At 47.2% G+C, this 21247-nt stretch overlaps 1 protein-coding gene across 1 annotated transcript; it reads right to left on the bottom strand.

Annotated features, from left to right (window-relative positions):
• Window positions 1-193: 193 nt before the first annotated feature.
• zcchc2 (zinc finger, CCHC domain containing 2) lies at window positions 194-20991 on the bottom strand. Its single transcript, XM_027021169.3, has 14 exons — window positions 19483-20991; window positions 16949-17060; window positions 16634-16704; window positions 11370-11441; window positions 10846-10943; window positions 9823-9917; window positions 8940-9023; window positions 8645-8705; window positions 8415-8535; window positions 8218-8309; window positions 7043-7134; window positions 3806-3883; window positions 2486-3556; window positions 194-2262 (listed from the first exon to the last, which is right to left on the bottom strand). The coding sequence occupies exons 1-14, from the start codon at window positions 20245-20247 to the stop codon at window positions 2201-2203; spliced, it is 2874 nt and encodes a 957-aa protein (XP_026876970.2). The 5' UTR covers window positions 20248-20991; the 3' UTR covers window positions 194-2200.
• Window positions 20992-21247: the final 256 nt, after the last annotated feature.

Raw genomic sequence — 21247 nt, 5'->3', positions numbered from 1 at the left:
ATCCTGACAACACACACTGACTCAAGGATTCTTAACAGTCTTTGCTTTAAAATGCTTTTGACCGCTAACAGCCTCATCTTGGAGCTCTGATCTATAACAATGGACAGAAGTAGGACTGCAGTTAAACAGGATTTGTGAAATACTGCCAATAGCTGGCCATGCAGTGGATATACAGCAATACAACTGCGGTCAATGGGATGTTTTTTCCAACATTTATTGCTAACTTCACAGAGAAAATGCTCAATTTGCTTAAAATGCAAATATCAGAGATAAACTGTAACCTCTCCAGTATGTATTAATCAACATTTACATATGAAATACAGTAAACAAACTGAGGCCTAAGAAATAAAGCCCTCTTGTATACAGTACAGCATCTTATACCTTAAACTAATACAGTTGGCAGGTTTCTGGGTTCCACCTCAGAGATCCAACAGCTTTGGACAAGTCTTACAGTACAGGGCCAAATAAAGTGAAATGAAAGGTGGCAACTGGCAACACTGCTATAGAAGGAATCGCTTAGCTAAGCATCTGCCACTGCAAATTATGGAGGTGCTATAATAAGTTAAAGGCCCTCGGTTCTTAGACAATGTTTCTATTGAACATCAAATTTTTTTTTTTTTTCCCTTTATGATTCAGCACAAAACATGCCAAATCTCTATATAAAAGCGATTTCTTTTGCTGCTTTGGCGATTGCTTTTCGAAATAAATCACAACCTCGACACTTGGGCAAACCAAGACTTGGAATTATAGTCAAAATATTTTAGCCGTCTATGAAAACAGGCACAAATATGCCACCACTTCTAGAATTGGGGGGGGTGGGTGGGTGTTTTTTTTTGTTGTTTTTTTTTGTTTGTTTTTTTTTTGTTTTGTTTTTTGATAAGTAAGCAAGCACGATAAGTGACATCGAGTTTTTCACCGAGTTCCGCCAAACGAGGGGCTTTTCTCCCCCCGACACAGACGCGCTCTCCCTCGCTCTGTCCGAGTGCCGTTTTCCTCAGGAGAGTCTCTGTAACTTTTCTATTCGTAAGGCTTGAAAGAGGACACAAAGGATCGCCTCTGAAATCTAAAATCCTTCACAAGCACGGCATCGCGACGTGAAATGTGCGCTTGCTTCGTATGGCACGTCCCCGCCCCATGCGGTTTTTTTTTTTTTTTTCGGGGGAAGGTCCGTCGTGATATTGGGCTTTGAACGCATGCATTGCACGTCATGCATCGGTCAAGGCAGCTTCAGGAAAGCGAGGCGCTTCGGCGCCTCCTGGTGGCCACAAGCGGCGCATGTTCCGAATAACGGGAGGCAGTGAGTATACAGCAAAATATGCTATATCAGTGCACTTAAGACACCTGGCACACTTACACGCAGGCTTCATCTGAGAACAATACTAATAGTGCATAATATCGAAACAAACTAAACAGAGCAAACCAGCAGCATATAACAGAATGACCAAAGCATGATTTTAAACTCAGACCATTTCACAGTACAATATCTGACTAGATTAGCCATACATTTTACATTCAAAACACTCACACTAGAAGAAAAAAAAAAATGGGAATGTCTGTGTTTTTGAGGGGGGGGGGGGGATTTTTTTTTCATGACTATCAGGAAAGAAAATACTCAGGTGTCATAAAAAAGGGTTGTAATTCAGATAAATGGTAAATAAACTTAAGCTCTTCATAGCTGCTCATAGCAAGTATAAAATTATTTTAACTCTTTCTTAATGGCTGTATAAAAGTTGTCCATTTCAAAAAGTAGAGGAGACCAAGTACTCAAGACCAGTACTTAGTATGAGTATTGGCATCAGATTTTACACACACACACACCTCCCCCCAACTAGCTGAAATCCAGAGAGATAAACATCTTTTGACTAAATAAAACATGGAAGCATTGTGAATATACAACAAAATACTCCGGTCATCCAACCCAGTCGAGCACTAAAAACATTACAGAATCTGCACACAGACACCCACGTCCACCTTTACTTACTCCTGCAGTGTCATGAATGAGTGAGACCATGTTGGAAAAATGGGGAGAGAGATGGCGCTGCACTCGTTTAGGGCAGGTTCTTCCAGTCTGCCTCTGAGCTTTTAAAGACGGCCGACACAAAGGACACAGAAATGCCATCGCTTTATCAAGGGGGGCCTGGCGTCTTTAATATAGGGAATGGCTGGAGAACAGAGATTTTCCTCGGGCCTCTGCTCGCTGTCAGTCAGGTTTGTCTAGCGCTTCCGAAGAGTGGGGGACAACGTACTTAAGCCGGAAGCCACCTGAAACGCACACGCACAAACCACACGACAAACCACGAAACAAGCACAACCACACGAACACACAAAGGAGCAGTCAGCGTAACGGCCCAGAGGAACAGCGAGGCTTCTGTCAGGCAACATGGCTTTCACTCGGATTCCCCACGCGCTCAGTGACCACACAGACCCTGCGCGGCTAAAGCGGACATGGCATCAGCCCCTCGTCACCTCCTGGCCCTGCCGTTACCTGGCTGCCCGGCGTCCATGGACGGCTGCTTGCAGTCCTGGGCGTAGTGGCCGCTCACGCCGCAGTTGTAGCAGGACCCGGCTCCGCCCTTCTTGGGCCCCGCCCCTCCAGGTACCGCGCCCGCCGACGGGAAGACGGGCGGGTAAAAGCGGCCGAACGGCCCCGCCTGCGGCAGGCCGTAGCCCGGCTGGGCGGCCAGCAGGTGGTCGGCGTGGGCGTGGAGGAGGGCGCCGGCGGCGAAAGCAGCTGCGGCAGCGGGCGAGGCGTGGGTGTAGAAGGACAGCGGCGTGCCGTTGCTCTGGTGTGCCTGGCCAGGAAAGGGGGCGGCGCCCAGCGAGGGCGCCACGTGGAAGAAGGGCGCCGGCGGGGCGAACACCTGGCGGGCAGCGTGGGGCGCCAGGTAGAAGCTGGTGGACTGGTGGGCGTTGCCCCCGCCGCAGCTTCCGCGGCAACCGCAGGCGTTGCAGCCCGGCTGCGGTTGCGGCGCGACGGGGCCCACGTAGGCGGCGGGTTCGCCCGGGGCCACGCCGTGGGGGAGGGCGCCGGGCAGCGGCAGCCCCGGACCGGGCGTCTGGACGGGCACGCCGACAGGAGGTGGGGCCTGGCTCGAGCAGGCGCTGGAGGTGTGCGGCGGTGGGAGGGGCTGGGCGGCAGTCTTGGGACACGGCTTCCCTGCAGACGCGGCAGCCTGCGTTAGCTCGGGGCCGGCGGGCTGCAGCGGGCACTGGGAGGGCGACAGCACGCTGATGGCCCCCAGGGGGAGCTGCTGCTTCTGGGGGACGGCAGGCGGCTCCGCGGGGTCTCTAGAGGCGGAGCGGCCCGCTCTCCTCTCCTGCTTGGTCAGCGGGGTGACGGTGAGCTTGCTCTCTCCAGGTTTGTCCGCCTCTCTGGGGGCGGGGCTGTACTGCAGGGCATAGGAGAGGCAGGGGTTTAGGGCCGGCTCTGCCCCCGCCTGCTCGGGCTCCGCCTTCAGCGGGTTCACCATGGCAACCGCTTTCCTTCCCAGACTCTTGGGGAGGTGGGGCTTGTTGGCCGGTTCCTGGGTGGAGTTATCCGACTGACTCTCTGTATCTGCAAAGACACACACGCGCACACGCGATTACGTCTAATGCCACTTCAATTCTCCGTCCTTCTCTCTTGTTAAATGAAGCACTAAATCAAAGCGAAATCCATCAGAGAAGATACTGGCAATGCTGCCGCTGAGGATTTGCTAGGGTTACAACTCTAGCATGCATGTCAGTTTATGGGAGTCAGAGACGGAGTCAGACAGCGAGTCAGAGATGGAATCAAAGAGCATGTGCAGTACTGGGGAGGACCGACCTTGTGGCTGCTGGTGAACCGGGCTGGACGGCACAGAGTTGGAGCTTTCAGACGACGTGTCTCCATACACATCCCTGCCTGCACCAACACACACACACACACACACACACCCTTACATGATGCACACAGACGCATATGACCATCCTACGACACATGCAATTTTCACCCGTTTCTCTCTCTCACACACACACACACACACACCCCCTTACATGATGCACACAGACACATATGACCATCCTACGACACATGCAATTTTCACCTGTTTCTCTCTCACACACACACACACACAGCCCATCAGTAAACGCATAAACAAAACTACACTGGCACACAGACACCAGCAAGTCTTCCTGATCTGACTGTAAGACAGACATGTGTGTTCGTGATTCACTCCCATGATACAGATACACCACCCTCTTATCCCCATTGCCGTACCAGGAAGTCAGTGGATAACGTTACGTTCACACGCATAATATCAGCTTCAAGGTATTTGATGACAAACACAGCAATTTTGTTTTAGCGGACCAGATGTAATCAGTTAAGAACAGCATCCAGCAAGTGGGCACAGATGTGCCAAAGACGACCATACAGAGACCATCACATACACAGATGTCTGGAACACTACTATCCAAAGATAGATTGCACCACAGCAAGTAAAGGAGAGGGTTCACCCATGGCAACTTGCCTAGACATCCCAGTTCATGACATCTATTTTCTTGGAAAAAAATTCTGAAAGCTTCTATTAAAACCTATTTTAATAGAATGTGTTTAAAATATTAAACATTGCAAAACCCTTTATCTCTACTCAAAATACCTTTTTAGGTATGATTTTTAAAAACCTTTTCAGTTCGTTGTACGCATGTCCTAATACTCAGCAATTGCCTATTTTTCGGGTTGAAATTGGTATTGAAAAAAATAAAAAGGATAATGTTCAATATTTGTTGCTGAATGTTAAATTGTAGTCAAATCAATAAACAAATTATTTCTTTCCCAAAGAAGTAATCTTTCATTTTCAAAAATTTATATCTCCATTAGTTTTCACGTTTCACATCCATGCTTCTCTGTAGGATTAATTTAGTTCTGTCACATGAAAAACTCCCTTTAAGATGCTCTAAATGAATATTTTCCCAAGAAGGATTATTCTAATTACTTTTTATGGGAAAGTGTTAATATTCATTGGCAATATACAAAAGAATTAAAGCTGCTATATTACTCTGTTATAAGCTTTTAATATATAAAATGTTGATGTATAAACAAATTAAATATGTGATATTACTCCATTTAATAATTTTCTGTTAATGAGCATTTCTTACACTTGTAATGGCGGTCAAAGCAGAAAATAAAAGAATCATTACATATTCAAATGTTCTTGAAGCTGAGAAATACAAGTAGGATGCAAGTTGACGGCATTGCATCTGTGTCTGAGGAAAACTATAGTTCACCAAAAAATGTTTCCGATCAAACAAACAAACTATGGAACCATCGGACCAGTCAGAACCGCAATGTCTCCACTTCAGTAGTTGCTTCTCTGTTCCCAACTCAGCCAAACTTGAAAGATGAAATTCTCCAGTAGTGTCGACTGTCTTCTGAGTTTCTCCTTTCTCCTGCGCTTCTTCCACACAGAGCAGGGCTCCACCATCTAACCCTCACGTCGAGCTGCTTTATGATTCAGTGCTTTTGGATTGCACTTCTGAGTATATACACTTCTGGGTACGTAGCAATTCTGCAATCAGACCAAACCTGTTTCGGGGGTGGTGTGTGAGCCCAGGCTTGACTTATTGTTTTCTAATGCGACTAGTTGATGATGTGAGAAATTAGTTCAGCTGTACTAATCTACTTATGAACTGTAACTTGTTAATTTCTTGACCCCGATGATAAACAGGCTCCTTAGGATCCACAGAGATAGAAAAGCTTGAAGTCAACTTAGTACAAATATCTACCTATGACAAAAGTAATATTACAGCCAGCTATTATCATGAAAAGCCATTTTCCAAAAAAATATTGAATGATGGAGTAATCCAACAGCACCAATTCTTTTATATATTGCCAATGAATAACACTTTCCCATAAAAAAAAATGTTCAAGGAAATAGGAACAATCCAGCTACATGAAGCAGATCTGTGCTAGTGTTTGCTAAAGCAGCACCAAAATCACTTCTCTGTGTGACAGAACTAAATTAATCCTACAGAGAAACTTTTGGTTGCAAGAAAGTGAAAACTAAATGGAGATACCAATATTCTTTGGGTAAAATGATTTATGTTTATTAATCGGATTACTGTAAAACTAACAAATCAATAAATCTTTACATAAATACATGTTGAACATTAGCCTTAGGGTGTCCTGGATGTTCACTACATATTTCAACCCAGCGAAAAACAGGCAATTGGTGAGGGTTAGAACACACATACAACAAAGTGCAAGAGTGATTAAATTTAGCTCAGAGCGCCAAATTTAAAAACCAGAAAAACATATCTGGACTAGATATATGGTTTTGCAAGGTCTCATGAATTTAATAGAAGTCATCAAACAAACAAACAAAAAAATGCAAGCTCTGCACTTTCTGCTCTGGGGAGAAACCCTTACGAACAAATTAAAACCAGCTGGGAGACATGGGAACATGGGCGTGTAGGGCTGCCAGTGGAACCGGCTCCCGTGGCTTTATGAACGAGTGAACCGGCTCCCGTGGCTTTATGAACGAGTGAACCGGCTCCCATGGCTTTATGAACGAGTGAACTGGCTCACGAGAACCGCTTAACTGCTCAGAAATGGCTCTCACAAACAGGAACACATGAATGGATCGCTGCTGGTGGAGTCAGTCACTCAAACCCAACTCCATTCCCTCGGACCGAGGGCAGAAAGCCCCTAAAATTAGCAACAACTGAAAATGTCCTGGCAGGCCTCTAGCTGAGCAGCACCAGACATCCACTTCAAATGATTTAAAAAAAAATAAAATAAAAAAAATAAAAAAAATGTTGACTTTAAAAAAAAAAAAGTCAACATTTTTTTTTTTTTTTTAAATCGTGACATTTTAAGTTAAAGCTTTGATCATTTGTCCAATCGTGCTTGCTCTCCTGAAATGAAAAGGCACAGGATTTCAATCTTGTTTACTCAGTGTTGATTTTTAATACCCTAAAGCTGAAATTCTGCATGTCAGTGTTTCAAATCAAATGTTCTATTGTACAGAGCGAAAAGACTGAACTGTGTCACTGTCCAATCACGCGCATGCGCGCACACACTTACTTGTAGCCTGGCCCATCATCTGTAATGCAGGTGTTCTCAGGTTGCCATTGGCGATGGAGCCTTTCCCGGGCAGACCTCTCCTACTTCGGTCCCTGTGAGGCAAGCAGGAATTAGTTTAATGGCACAGCATGGAGGACCCCAGCCTGCGTGGTGTCTGGAGCCCCACAACCCCGTGGAGGACCCCAGCCTAAGTGGTGTCTGGGGCCACACAACCCTGTGGAGGGCCCCACCTTGTTAGATGTCTGGGGCCTCACACCCCTTGGAGGACCCCAGCTTGCTCGGTGTCTGGGGCCTCACACCCAATTGGTCAGAATTCTCTGTGATAGAGTGGGACATCTTGTCGCAGTCCAAAACAGCTGGTTCTGAACCAGCTATAACCAGAGATGAAAGAGCTGATTTCACTAACAATTCAATGTGCCTCCAGAAACATCTACATGACCCCTGGCTTATACTGGCCTTTGATATGAAGTCCCCTCACATCACATTGTAGCTCTGTGCAGCTTAACCAACTGACTTCAGACGTAAGGGGAACTTACTACTCCGACCGCAGGTCCTAAGAAGCTGGCGGTGTTACGAGAAAGTCTACATGCAAGAAAACGTGCCGGTCTCACTCTCGACGGCCACCTGACAACAGTCGCTGCAACACCGGCGTGTTATTCCATGCAGTGTGAAAACAGCCCCCACTCTTCCAACGCTATTTTTCCTTTCCTTTCCAAACAGCCATTATAACGTATAACCTGCGGGTACTGCCGGAAGCTTTCCCGTAGCGCGTCCCGTAGCGCAACGTGAGGTTTGCCAAATCGACGTGTAACCTCCTCCTTGAATTCACAAGTTTGGATTTTCTTATTCTTGTTCGCGGGGAAGTCGGTTTGTAATAAAAATGGAACCGTTTCGCTCTGGAAGCTCTCGGGGTTTCACGTCTGCGGCCAGCAGCACGACACCACCCCCCGTTACGTCTCAGATAAAGAGACGACTGGGGCCTACGGGAGGAGATGTTGCAGGTGGGGGTGAGGGTGGGGTAGTGGGTTTCACCCTCCACCCTTTCAACAAGCAAAGCAATTGTGGAGGAAAAAAAAAACAAAAAAAAAAACGCTCATTCATTCCAAAAAAGAATGCGAGGGAAAGAAAAGAAGCATGGAATGTGTGTGTGTGTGTGTGTGTGTGTGTGTGTGTACCTTTTGCCTGCCGGTCTCCCTTTGGTCTTCAGAGAGGTCCTCTCCTCTGTGCTGTTCTGAGCCAACACACACACTGCCGGGTTGGCATAGTCCTGCAGGGGAGACAGGGGCGCAGAGACTATGTAGAGCGGCAGGCAGACGTCCCGGGGCCCAGGGGCCCCAGGGGCCACGGTGAGTGGGAGCGAGAGGGAGCCGACCTGGTCTGGGTCGGTCCTGCACTGTGGGGAGCTGCGTCTCCGTCCAGCCACCTCCCCGTTCAACTCGGCGTGGAGGCTCCTCCTGCCGCACTCCCGCTGGCTGCCATCGGGGTACGCCCTCCTGCACACCCGCACACGCAGAAAAATAAATAAATAAATAAATCAGTGCAACAGTTAGAATGCAATTGTGCTCATTTGCTCAGAACATCTTGGGTGCGTGTAGAACTCACCCATAACCTGTGTTCCTGACATTGTGGCTCCTCGAACAGGAAAGCCTATATGCCTCAACATCTGAGTGAGAGACATAAACACAACACACACACACACATACACACACACACACACACATGTTACAGAACCTCAGAATAGTGGGCTAAAAAAAGTGAAGCCCAGCAGACAAACACATCTGACTGAATCTTTCCGGGAAGATAAATGATAGAAACATCTGGGAGTGGCAGATGTGAGAAGCACCAAGGTGTTTGCGCTGTGGTGTGTAGAGTGTGTGTGTGTCTCTCTCTCTCTCACCCTCCTCCAGACTGGAGGTCTCTGAGCAGTCCTCTGAGAATCGGGGAGCCGGCTGGCGTGTTCTGGCTGCAGGTGCGTTGTTACCTGCAAAGGAGAGCCAACTGGAAGTAAATACAACTCCCATGGGACACACACACGCATGCACAAGCTTGCTTACACACACACACACACACACACACACACACACACACACACACACACACACACACACACACACAAAACAGGAACCTCCAGTAACACACCGTTCACCCCTGTTGCCATTTTTCAAACCCACTGCAGATGTCAGGATGGCATTCGAACATGTGGGACAGAATCAGGATCAGAACGGCCACATTTGGCTCTTCCATTTCAGAGACATGGCGTTACCATTCCCACCTCTCCCTCTGGCTCTGGCACCGCTTCCCTGTCACCAGTGCCAGCACTGGGAACGCTCACTTACACGAGCCGTCTCAACCTACCAATCCAGTCCTTCCTAAACAGGCTCTCACGGGAATACATTTACATGGTTACAGTTCTATGGAGCAAAAAAAAAAGACGCTAGAACAATATTACCATGGAAACTATGTGATATGCTGTATATCATACGTTAAATACTGCATGTATTTTTCAGTAACAGCACATGTGTCCTGACATCACCACCATAGTGAGCAGGGCCTTTATGTTCCTCCTCTTTGCTATAATCCAGCAAAAGTCACTAAGCACTAAGAAACGACCCGTTTCTTCTATCTCAGAGCGGTGCGTTCTGTGGCCTCTGCTCGCCATCTCTTGGCAGGCGCTGGCTGCATTTTTACGACGTAATGACGCGCTCGTTAGCGCTGGAGGTATAAGCGCATGCGCACGTGTGTGTGCGCGCGAGAGTGCGCAAGTGTGTGTGGGAGCTTACAGTGGCTGCAGTGCAGGGATGGCGTCTGAGGCGGGAAGAACCCCGAGAGCTGGCACGTCCGCAGGAACTCCTGCGGCACGGCCCAGAACAGCTCCCTGGGCGAGGCAGGCAGGCGGACGAAAGGAGTGTGAACGAGAGAGAGGAAAAAGAGAACCAAACAATTAGCCTGACCGAGTGACAAAATATTTTTTTAAAGGGGGGGTGGGGGGGTGGAGCAACCTCGATTGACTTCAGTCCTTTGGTGGCACTCTAAACGAGTACGCCAGGAAGGCAGCTCTGAAATGAACAGAACTGATTTACTGTTTTCTAACGCGACTACTTGATGACGTGAGAAAGGAGTTCCGACCCCTGCCCGGCGGAAGACCACGGCCCATCCTTTCCCTCAGCTTACCGCCGTTTCTACTCACGACTCCCTGCTGCTTTAGTCTGTACGCTGCAGAGACTAGGTCCTGCCTCCCTCTGCTGTGCAGTGTGCTAAGAAGGGAGAGAGCCGTAACCCGTAAAAACCCCACACCCCCCTCCCAAATGTACATTCCGAACCATTTCTGGACTAGCCAGCAACGTATACAATCACACCCCCTCACGCAGGATTGTAATCACACAAATCATGATCTCCAAACCTGTTTTCACGCTACGGAAGGGTGACAAATAACTCGTGTCAGAAACATTTATTCTGTGCAGTGTCTCGTTTTGTATAGGGAGCCGGGCAGTATTTGCGTTATAGATATATGGAGTTAACGCAGCCAGTGCAGTTAAACAAATAACGCAGGCTGGATTCCATGGCAGATCCTGATGTACTTTCCACTCGTCTTCCATCTACAGGAAGAGCTCCGAGGTTCCATCTAACGTGGTATCGGCAGTCTAAATGTACTTTAGAGGAATTAGAACAGCAGCAGAAACTAAGTGCACTATTAATATAAAGTTGGGAGGGCTATTTCTGAGTGGGTGACCATCGCTGTGACGAGCAACACTGGAACCTGTGTGGAGAGTGCTGGAAGAGAAAAGAGGTCAAGGGTCAGTCACCTGAGTGTTCTCTCCAGTGCCCTAGGATCCCCGTCAGGCTGACTCAGCAGTCCCACAATGCCTTGCTGGAAGCCCTCTGTACCCTGTTCTTTACACAGCTGCCAGGCAAGATAGTTAGGGCATGAGAGAGAGAGAGAGAGAGAGAGAGAGAGAGAGAGAGAGAGAGAGAGAGAGAGAGAGATTGAAAACTTGGGTTGAGTTAAGGAGGCACCCTGAAACACCCCAACTCCTGACTGTGGACACTTCTGTCTTTTCCGGCAATGTGCTGTTATTAAAAAGCCTGCTGGAAGGCACAGCCATCGCATGGGCATCTACCACCCACCGTCTGTGCACCGGCAGGGCCAACGGCTTCGTTTCGGCTCTACAGCCATGAGAGCCGCAAGGCGCAATTTTCGATGAGAAGGAAAAAAAAAAAAGACGCCAGAACCTTAACCAAAAGGCACGAGCCGCACGAACGTGAGTCGCATTTAAAAGCCGCCCCCGGCACGACGGCTGAGGCGGCCACACTCCTAGAGGAGACGTACCTTCAGCAGAAACTCCTGCAGCTCGCGGCGACTTTTGCTCACCACGGTAGACGTGGAGTCCGACCACTGCACCTGGAAAGGATGAGACGGGGACAGGTTTAGAGCGGGTCACTCGGAAAAACCACGCTGCGCACCACGGCTGCTTTTGCCCGGAAGGTGATTCTCCGCTGTTTCGCAGCGCCGGCCAAATTCTCTCGCTGCCTTCAGCTGACGGAACTCGCGTCTCCCCAGCATATAGAGCGCAACATGACCTCGTGGTTCGGAAACTCTTACGGGGACATAAAATGTCAAATGAAATTTTTCACCATCACCTCATGTTTTACTTAATATAGGTTATATAAAGGTTATGACAAACTTTAGGCTGATTTCCCAAAGAGATTTGGCCGTACTGCTGCATCAGAGCCAGCCTGCGTCATGACAGTGACATTAACTACGCGGTGCAACGACCAGAGTGTTTGAACCGGACAGTGCGGCCCAACCAGCTCAGCACAGGATGTCAACACATCATCTCTGGGCCAATGACATTCTACGGCACTTTAATGTTCTTGAGAATGGACAACCCGCATGTCGAAATCTGTTGCGTGCATATGTACATAAATTACACTCGCTGTACAAATGAGAAACATATGTAACCCATCTAACGTATGAGAAAATATGTTTAGTGGGGACAAGCTAGCTTGGGCTTTTACACAAAGGCCTTCAACCGTTTGCATTGATAACAGTGAACACAGGCAACGGGCTTGCAGTTGCAGACATGGAACTGTCTATCACTAAGGCAGATATAAACTACACTAGATTGAGCCTAGATTGCGTGTGAAAACCACAGCGCAGCTCAGCCACTAAATACTTCCTCCCTGTTCGAGTCCAGACTCGCAGAGCTTGTCTCAGTTCGCTGCAAACAAGATAACCAAGCAAGAGTCTTAATTTCACTATAGAACTCGAGGTCATCGCTTCAGCACGTGGCAAGTAATCGCTGAAGATTTCTGAATAATCCGGAAGATCCGCTATAAGATGGGAGGATGAAACTTAAGCGTTTCTCATCTGCAGAAATGAGTGCATGGACTGCTGGCCTTCCTGAGCTCCCCTTAATAATAAAAAAGGTTGCGAAACTCCAATCACGTTTGGGGATTTACAGTAATGCCGGGGTGGACAGGGCTTCCATGTCAGCATTGCGTCAACGCGACCCACGCTCTTTCGGCGAGCCAAAACAAACGGCGGGAAATAAGCCTTGCAACGAGGAAACGTTTTGGCAGTTACCCGCACTGTGAGAGTCGATAAGAGGACGGCTGTAATTACAGCAATTCATCATTCCCCAGACGCCAACGAGAGGGTGTCGAAGTGTTTATCTGTGACTCTAAATCGGCCTCTTTCAACACCGAGGCAGCCCGTAGCGCCGGGTAAACATCTCGGCCTTAATAAGGGCCGGCAAGCTGTTTTGTCTGGGTCCCCGCTTGCCAGCGGACTGTTTGTAAGGCTTTCAGGAGCCCGAGTGCATACTGATGTCTTAATAGCAGGCCAGCACGCAAAACGGCTCTCGCCAGCACACACAGAGGAAGGCAAGGTTCTGTAACTAGAATGGGAGAGGTTGGGAAATTAGAACTCTGCCGGGCAGTAATGTATGGGGATCACTCTTTGAAATGCGCCTGGCTGCTCAGCTGGAGAGAGAGCAGAGATTGTTTCCTGTGCTTTTAAAACAGGAAGTGGACTGAACCACGATGCACGCCCCCCACCATCCTTTGGAGATAAATAACCAAAATTAAGAATGTCTACTTATCCCTATTAGCCAAATACTGACAATACTGGACTGTTGTTATTGTAATCATGCAATAGTACTGATCTAATAAAGCTATTCGGCGATATTACTTATAACAGATCTGTGGTAGGAAGCATATGTTTGATGTAGTACGTGATGTCTTCAGGTAAAATCATTTCCATATTTTCAATCTTTAAACTTCTGCCATGTTTATCTGCGTACTATGGACTCGGGGCTCACAGCCTTTGGACTTGCGTTCTGAGACATTTGCTGAAACGGTCAACAACATCACGTTCAGTCTGATAGGCCACGTGCCAAAGGGACTTTGGCACGACTAGTTTCTATGGTTAACACTGACACCAAAATATGAGATCATCGTAGACCCTGTTTAAGTTATTCTGCATTTAATAACCGCTGCGACCAAGCGGAGGCATACAGGCTTATTACCTGATCCTGTTGTTCAAGTTTCTGCCTTCCAGGACCGCTATGCGAATAATTTTTATACAGATAACAGAATAAAATCATACTAGTGTTATTGTTATCGAAGATCAGAAGTTATAATAGATGTTAAGCATGTACAATTCAACAACAAACCAAATGACCCCTTATATAAAGCTAATTTAAATATAAAAAACATTTATATATAAAATAACAACAATAATAATAAAAATATTTGGCCAAAATCCTTCTTCTTTCGACATGCAAAATGTACTGAAGATTCCCCCAACAGCCTAGATGAACCACAGAATTGGATAGCACTTCAGTCTGTCAGACCTGATCGGGAACCTGCTAGCTAAGCCCACTAGTCTGCAAGTCCTTATAAAAAAACAGATATTTAAATAGGACACGCGTTCGCACATGAGCGTGTCATTAATGACTCTGTGAATTAGCACTTTTAAGAGCAACTTTAGACCGAATCTGTTTGTTTTGAAGACAGTGAGGCACGATGTCTTGAATGAATAACTCTTAAAATGTTACTGAAAACATCATATTATAATTAAATGTGTAAAACCCCCACATGGGAACCTGTTGATGTTCCAGAAAACAAACCAATTAGTGTAACGTCATTGGATGAGCACACACGTTTGTAGAAGTGCACTAAACACATTTAGGCCTGTTTACCTGTAATGAAACAGGAGCTACCACACTTCTTCTGTTTATTTTTAACTGCAAAACTGCTTACACTATAACTGTAAGAAACCATCAGTACTATTGTATGCAATTGTTTATATTGAGCATCAATAACAGCCCACAATTTTAATAAAGTGCTAAGGATAAGTTGGACCCTTTTTTCTGACCAAAAAAAAAAAAAACCTACGATCAGAAAACTAGCTAATTTGAGACGACAGTCCTTTATTGGTTGGTTTTGCTAGCAGGCCGCTGTTGTTGCTCCAAGAGTGAGCTAAGGAAGATGGATGTTCTGGCAGAAAGTTCCACCCCCGCACACCATACCCATGAGCAGATGGTACTGCCCAGCAAGCCCCAACTCACTTCAAGTAGGCAGCCCTGTGCATGTGCGTGTGTCTGCATGTGTGTCCAGGGAGAGCTAGTTGTCAGAAGTCAATGCCTCCTTCACATTTAACCCAAAACGCTTCCGACACCGGCCTGGCATTCAGGACCCGAAATGACCCAATCCAAAAATGACCCAAACATCTCACGTCGCCAGACAAGGTAGCACAAAGACAGAAACCTACCAAGGCCTCTCTTTCTCTTCTTTTGTTCACAAAAGACCAAACTGCTTCGCTTCTGGTGGTTACTGCCACTAGCAGACCCAGTAGCGACTAGTAGGGGTGTCCCAGAACAGCTTCCGTAGATATAGTGACTCTCCTCCTCACTCCCCTGGCGTCAGGTAAAGCTAAGGAGGTGGCCAAAAGCCTGTCCTCAATATGTCTGGTGAGCACCTCTGGCAAATGAGGAACCTCAGAAATGATGCACTCCTTTCTCAGAGAGAAAAAAAAAAGCTAGGCCAGAGAAACGCCTTTCCTGTCAGAGCCAAGAGCTGCATATTTCAAGGAACAGCAAATCAAAATCTATTCCTTTGATATGAAGGGTTGGCAGCAGGCATAACTGCATCTGAGAAGATGACATCAGATTTATTATTGTTATTTTTAATGGAACTTGAAAGAACAAAATGATGTGTGAAGTATTTTTTTTTAGATTTGAGAAAAAGCTGTAACGTGTCAGGGAAGCACATTCTGTTTTAGAATAACCTTTTCCAAGGCCAAACTGAAGTGCTGAGAAGCTGGAACCTTCTACATAAAGCCACACATTTTCACCAGATTCTTCAGATTCCCCCCCCCCCCCAAATCTAGGACCTTGTGATAGAGATGAGTCTCCCTATTGACCAAAACGGTGAAGTCTAAAACAGTGGCGTTATTCCAGAATAGGTCAAACCATTGTTTTGTTGTTGTTGTACCTGGTACAAGAACATCTGACTCATCTCAATGCTGGACAATTAGCTCAGTCCACTGTGGTCTGCAGAAGCAGACAGAACACTGAACAGTGCTGTGGCCCAGTCCAGCACCCAGTGACAACGGAGAGTGACTCGTTTAGGGGCGGCGACCAATGGTGATGCAAATGCTACTTAAACGTAACATAATTCAATGATACTTTGACAGGGAAAAGGGATCATCCGGGAATCTGGCGGGATGCAAAAGAGGAAGAGGAAGGAAAGTCCTGGATAAACGTACACACTTTCCCCTTGAAACCACGGCCTGCGACAACAGCAGCCAATATGGAGGCGAAATCAGAGCCAACATACAGATGTTTTCCTCCCCTCCCACTGTATCCTCCAGCAGGTCAGTGTGTGTATGTGTGTGTCAGCACAGAGGCACTGGGCCAATCCCTCCCCCCGCTCCATCTGAGCCGCCGGCCCAGAGCGTCTCCAACCCCCATCAGCGAGCGGATGTTCACGCCTCGGGCCGCTGTCCCCCTGAAGCCCTGGCCTCAGGCAAACAGAAGGAGGCATCGCTGTAGTGTGGGGCGCAGCACAAAGCCTTTCCCGTTTCCCTTCAGACGCCCCGAGAGTAACACAGAGGGAACGAAGAGCAACAGAAGCGTGGCACGAGCCTGTGACAAACATGTGAATGCCTCCCCATGCCACCAAGGACGCTGGCAGCGTTTGAAGAGGCTGAGGTAGACACAGCACAGTGCTTTCGCGCATTTATGTGGGAAACCACATTTCACTTCTGACACATTACACAGGGGTTTTGCAAATGATGCAAGATGCACCCAGATACAACAACAGCGAAGAGTACATACACACATTATATCGGTGTTCCCCATTCTGTTACTTTCTGGTTGCTTTTCTAGATTGTACTGATTGTCATCAGCAGGACTGGCAGGAATCAACGGTGTTAAAAAAATTTTTTTGTTGGAGGACAGATTTGGTTTCATCAAACAGTTGGCTCATCCACACCCACCATCATGACGTTTTTGGTCAGCACAACCACTGAGAGAAGCCTCTTTTAGCCAACCTGGATGGGAGCTGGCAGACAGAGAGCAAACCTACCTCGAAACTGAACTGTCCGCGGTCTGCTCCCAGCGAGATCTCCTTGAGGGTGACCTTTTCAATGTGCACCACTGAAAACACAAAGGAGCAGACGGATCACAGCTCTAAGGATCGCTAAGCAACAGTACAGGAACAGTTAATATGTGTTAATCCAGGGATATGCTGAAGATGGAATATTTAATAGCAATTTCATTCATTATAAAAATATGTGCTCTTACAATTGATCATGATGTGCGTGTGTAAGTGCACTGTGGAATACCTGCTACATTTGCAGAGACACAACAGTGTAATCATATAAGAACTGAATACTGGTACCTTGCCTCTGGGGTGTGCTGTTGAGGTGCCGGACCGGACCAGCACACGATGACCACGTTCGGCTGCCGTCGGCGTGGGGGCAAAGGTAGTCTGGCCGGGAAAGCTGGTCCCGCTAAAAGAATAGAAAAGAGGGAGTGAATTTTGTATAGTGAGGGTACCAACACTGTCTGCAGTGTATGCTCCTTATTAGAAACATCTGCCTTCTGTTGAGGTTGCATGTTAAATTACACGATCTGCCACTGTCATGAGGATTAAGGCCCCCAGTTTAGAAAAGTGTAGGCTAATCTGACTTCATAAGGGCTACATGCTGTGTCTTACTTGTGAATGGAATAAAGGGGCGCGAGAGTCGAAGTGCCAACACGGACAGCTCACAAATTCCCATTTGCATTTTGCTGCTGGTCACATTAGTAATTAAAAAATAAATAAATCAATAAATAAACCTCCTTTAAGGGGGCCTTCGAGGAGGTTAAGCACACATTCTTGTTCCCTCATTCACATGCTTAAAAATGGACAAGGACAAATTGGTCCTGGGTGTGTGTGTGTGTGTGTGTGTGTGTGTGTGTGTATACTAGGACACACAGGCCAATATCCAAAGGCATTTCCTCTCTCCTGCCCCGAGTGGTTTATCCACCACGTCACGGCAGCTAAAGGTCAGACCGAAAGACACAACATGCGCAGGGTCAGCGGGAACTCCAGCGGGATGGAGAGTAGTCCGATCGCAAAGAAAGGGACGAGGGGGGCTAGAAGTCAAAAAGGCACTGGTGCTGCAAAAGGCGACATCGGTTTGAACTAGAACATCCGATCAAAACCTTCTGCCACCGTTCAAAACCCAATCCACACCCTCCATTGAAACGCGATAGCACAAGGTCAGCCCATTATATCTGCGTGCCAGTTCTATAGGAGCCGCTTGGCTTAGGTCCTCATATTGTGCTTCTGTCTGAGTATTCAGACATTTTTCATATCACTTTGTATTGTTTTTTAATACCATCAATGCCAAGTGCCTCTGTTCAGTTTAATCCGATGATGTTCAGGGCCAAATCCAATGATGTTTGACCCACGTGACCAAGCAATCCCTCCATCAAATCAATCAGAATTTCACAATCACACAATGAAGTAACCGCGACAACACACCGGGAAGAGCATGACCTTAGCTGTTGGCAATCCGGACACAACATACATAAACGGCGCCTGGTTTACACCTGCTGGCCAGTAGAGGTTGAGTCATTTAGGAGACTTGACTGGATCTAATGACTAGAGCAGGCTCTATCCATCAGGCCATTGGAACACCACAAAGCTGCCTCACGTCCTGGTTGCCCAATGCCAGCGGAGCCCAAGACGGGGTCGTTCTGCATAGACGCCCGAGGTATCCGATCAACAGCGACCGGAAGCTGAAAAGTGGGTGGAATTCTGACAGAGACATACCATGCACATACTGGGCGGAAAACAGGTGCTCACGGCTCGTTACTGAAAAGACAGGATGACAGTCTAAGATGATCAGAATGCTCATTCTCTCATGACTAATTTATTTATTGTGATACAGCCATCTTTGTTTCAGAAATCGAAGCCTAGAGAAATGTTGAAAGAGAAGCGTGTTCTCAGATATATGAGAAGAGTCTAAGTGTGTGACTTTAAGTGGATAAGTATCTTGGTTCACCACAATCTTTATAGGCTTCCCTATTTCTTGATAACTGTTATCCAGAAAAGGTATCACAGCAGAATATATATGATAACTAATACTATTAATAAATCTAATTCACGTGATAAATGGCACCTTTGTCTTTCCTTATCGGTCAAATGAGGTGTATGAAGACAATTCCATAAAAGCTGTTACACTATAGACTCACCTAGAACACACACTTCACAAAAATCTAATTATTTCTTAACAGTTACTTTTTAGGACTTGCATGACAACATAATATTGCCTTAAACTCTTATGAGTAGGTAGTAGTCTATCCATGACAGAATTCAGAGCTATAAAATATCCATCCCGTAACATTCGAGCTCCAAATCCAGATTCACTCGCTCAACACGTATATAACAAACTAATAAGTTATGGTTAAACATTTGCACCTACCCATGGACCGCTAACCTCAGAATGAGCTTTAACAAATTCGTCGGATTTCCCCAGGTATTTCCTATTGCCATGCGTGACCAGTAGGACGTCCTGTGTTTAATAAGGCACACCCACTCCAGACAGAGTGACTACTACTGGCTAACACGTGAATGAATGCCTGCTGACCAGCTGTCAGTCATGTGAAACTCCTTACTCAGTCATCCGATCACGATAACAAGAATACCCAGCAAAACATGGCCTTGGCCAGTCTCAAAGAGAAGACGAGCATGTTGCCGTTGTAATTCAGATTGGAAACAAACAAACAAGTGAATGATCTTTCGCAGCTTCCTGTGGATATTTTTCCATCCCGGATTGGGATGAACGCAGAGGAAATAAAAGCTTAAACAACATGTGTCGCGGATGTTTAACTGAAACGTAGGAAACGCGAGATAACGTGAGTCGGGGAGGTTTAGCTGGTTACCAATGTTTGAGGTCTCTTCCGTTCCTCGATCAGAGCGTCGACGTTCTCTAGCCGCGTCCGGACGACCTCCCTCTGATGGAAAGTGAACGCCGGGTGTAGTGAGGCCATGGTGAAGAGCAACGCCAACTGCTCCAGAGACACCGGCTCCGACATGCTCAACAGCTCCGATCTGGCGGTGGCGTCCCCCGCGCTCTCACGGCGATTGTGGACGGGGTGGTGGTGCCTGGGAAGTCCATGTGGGCAAGCGACCCCGCAGTTCCTCAAGTGCAAAGCGTCGACATGGCTCAACGTCCGATACAGTATCCCTGCGCACTCCCTGTTTTTGGATCCCAGAAGGGACAAATAGACCAGCAGTCTCGAAAGCACGACGGGGTCGCGAACGTCCATCAGCAGCCCCAGGTCGGTCGGACTGTTCGCCCGCGACTCGAAGTCCCGCAGGACGTGGAAGTCTTTCCGCGCAAGGTCCTCGAGGCAGGAGCCCAGGAAGCGGAGCTCCAGCGGCTGGCACATATGGAGGAGCCCGCACATGAACTCCACTCGTTTCGCCGGGCTAAGGTGTAAGCCGAACCACTCGAATACCGCCTCCTTATCGAGTCGAGGAGGATGCCCCGGGCTCCTGGCCGGCTCGTCAGATCCGTTGCAAGTGGCCGTGTTTAACGACGAATTAAACGGGTGGAACCCGCACTCGCCGTTTTCCTGTTGTTTGCCTTCAAACGTGTCGTCTCCCTCCTCCGCCGCGCGTACAGGCGGCTTCATCGTAAGCATGATCAACTCCGAAAGACGGTCTGTTGGACGAGCATCAGTAATGTGAATCCACCGATATCGTCCGCTAACTGCTGGTTATACATTCGATAAGAAACGATTGACAACTTCGGTCGGAATTTTCGTTAAAAACGACGGTGGCGAGCGAGGCGGCGCGGTTGTGGTCAATTCGCCAGATTACTCGTTTGCCGTGCCTCCAGAAAATTATGTCAATCAAGTGGGACTCCGCCCACCCAGCCACTGGACTGCTGGGTCCTAAACTTCTATCCTAGTAAGGGTTACTGAAGTGACGGTGTTTTCGGCGACAGTTGATGATAAATAATAAACAACAGTTATAAACCTTCAGTTACCATTCCTCTATTAGTAAAGCCAGATATGTCACGAGTATCGCAGAGGCTTTTCGCCCCCGAAACTTTAGAAGCCCTCGTCATTTGGTGAGAAATTCGCATCTCTCCATCATCCATGCTGACCACGAAGGTCTACAAAATCCCATGAAAAGTCTCTTCGTGTTAAATTATAGGTAATTCTGCCAACATTTTTGAAACGGTCCATCATAACGGTGGTGTAGTCATCTAAAAGGAAAAATGTAAAGCTCATTCTTTCCACTATGGGGCGATGTTGCATCACTGCTGAGTTCAAATCTACCTGCTCAAAATCGCCAGTAATACTAAACTATGTGCTCAGCGATTTTATAGGTGTTATAAAAACACCGTGCTCCTGTTTTAATAAATCCCGTTTTAATATGCCTCGCAATTCTCCTCGGGAGAATCCCCGACACCATCTAGAAATCTTTCTAGCGCCATGATCATATTTGGGCAGTGAGGCTTACAGACGTCTTGTTGGTGGCTTTGATGCTAGTGAAGGGCCTACGGTGAGTATTAGAAAAGAGGCCGTAGATATAATGCAAAAATAATCAAGAAGAATATGGATGCAGACAAGAACATTACCAAAAGATAACTGAGGATATCAGAACTTAGAGCTGTTTGAGATATGCAAAGAAAAT

Source organism: Electrophorus electricus, chromosome 11 (genome assembly GCF_041902795.1).
Source record: "Electrophorus electricus isolate QZ-2024a chromosome 11, ASM4190279v1, whole genome shotgun sequence".
Classification (NCBI taxonomy): Eukaryota; Metazoa; Chordata; class Actinopteri; order Gymnotiformes; family Gymnotidae; genus Electrophorus; species Electrophorus electricus.
Note: the sequence above shows the minus strand (reverse complement) of the source record. Positions and strands in the feature narration are given on the sequence as shown.

What these genes read in the sequence shown, in the direction of transcription:
- zcchc2 (XM_027021169.3), bottom strand. Translation starts at nt 20,247, where the DNA reads ATGCTTACGATGAAGCCGCCTGTACGCGCGGCGGAGGAGGGAGACGAC. An exon ending in GTCAGGAACACAGGTTATGG is followed by an intron (nt 8,536 to 8,644) that starts GTGAGTTCTACA and finishes GCGGGTGTGCAG; the next exon opens with GAGGGCGTACCCCGATGGCA. An exon ending in GGTTCACCAGCAGCCACAAG is followed by an intron (nt 3,557 to 3,805) that starts GTCGGTCCTCCC and finishes GTGTCTTTGCAG; the next exon opens with ATACAGAGAGTCAGTCGGAT.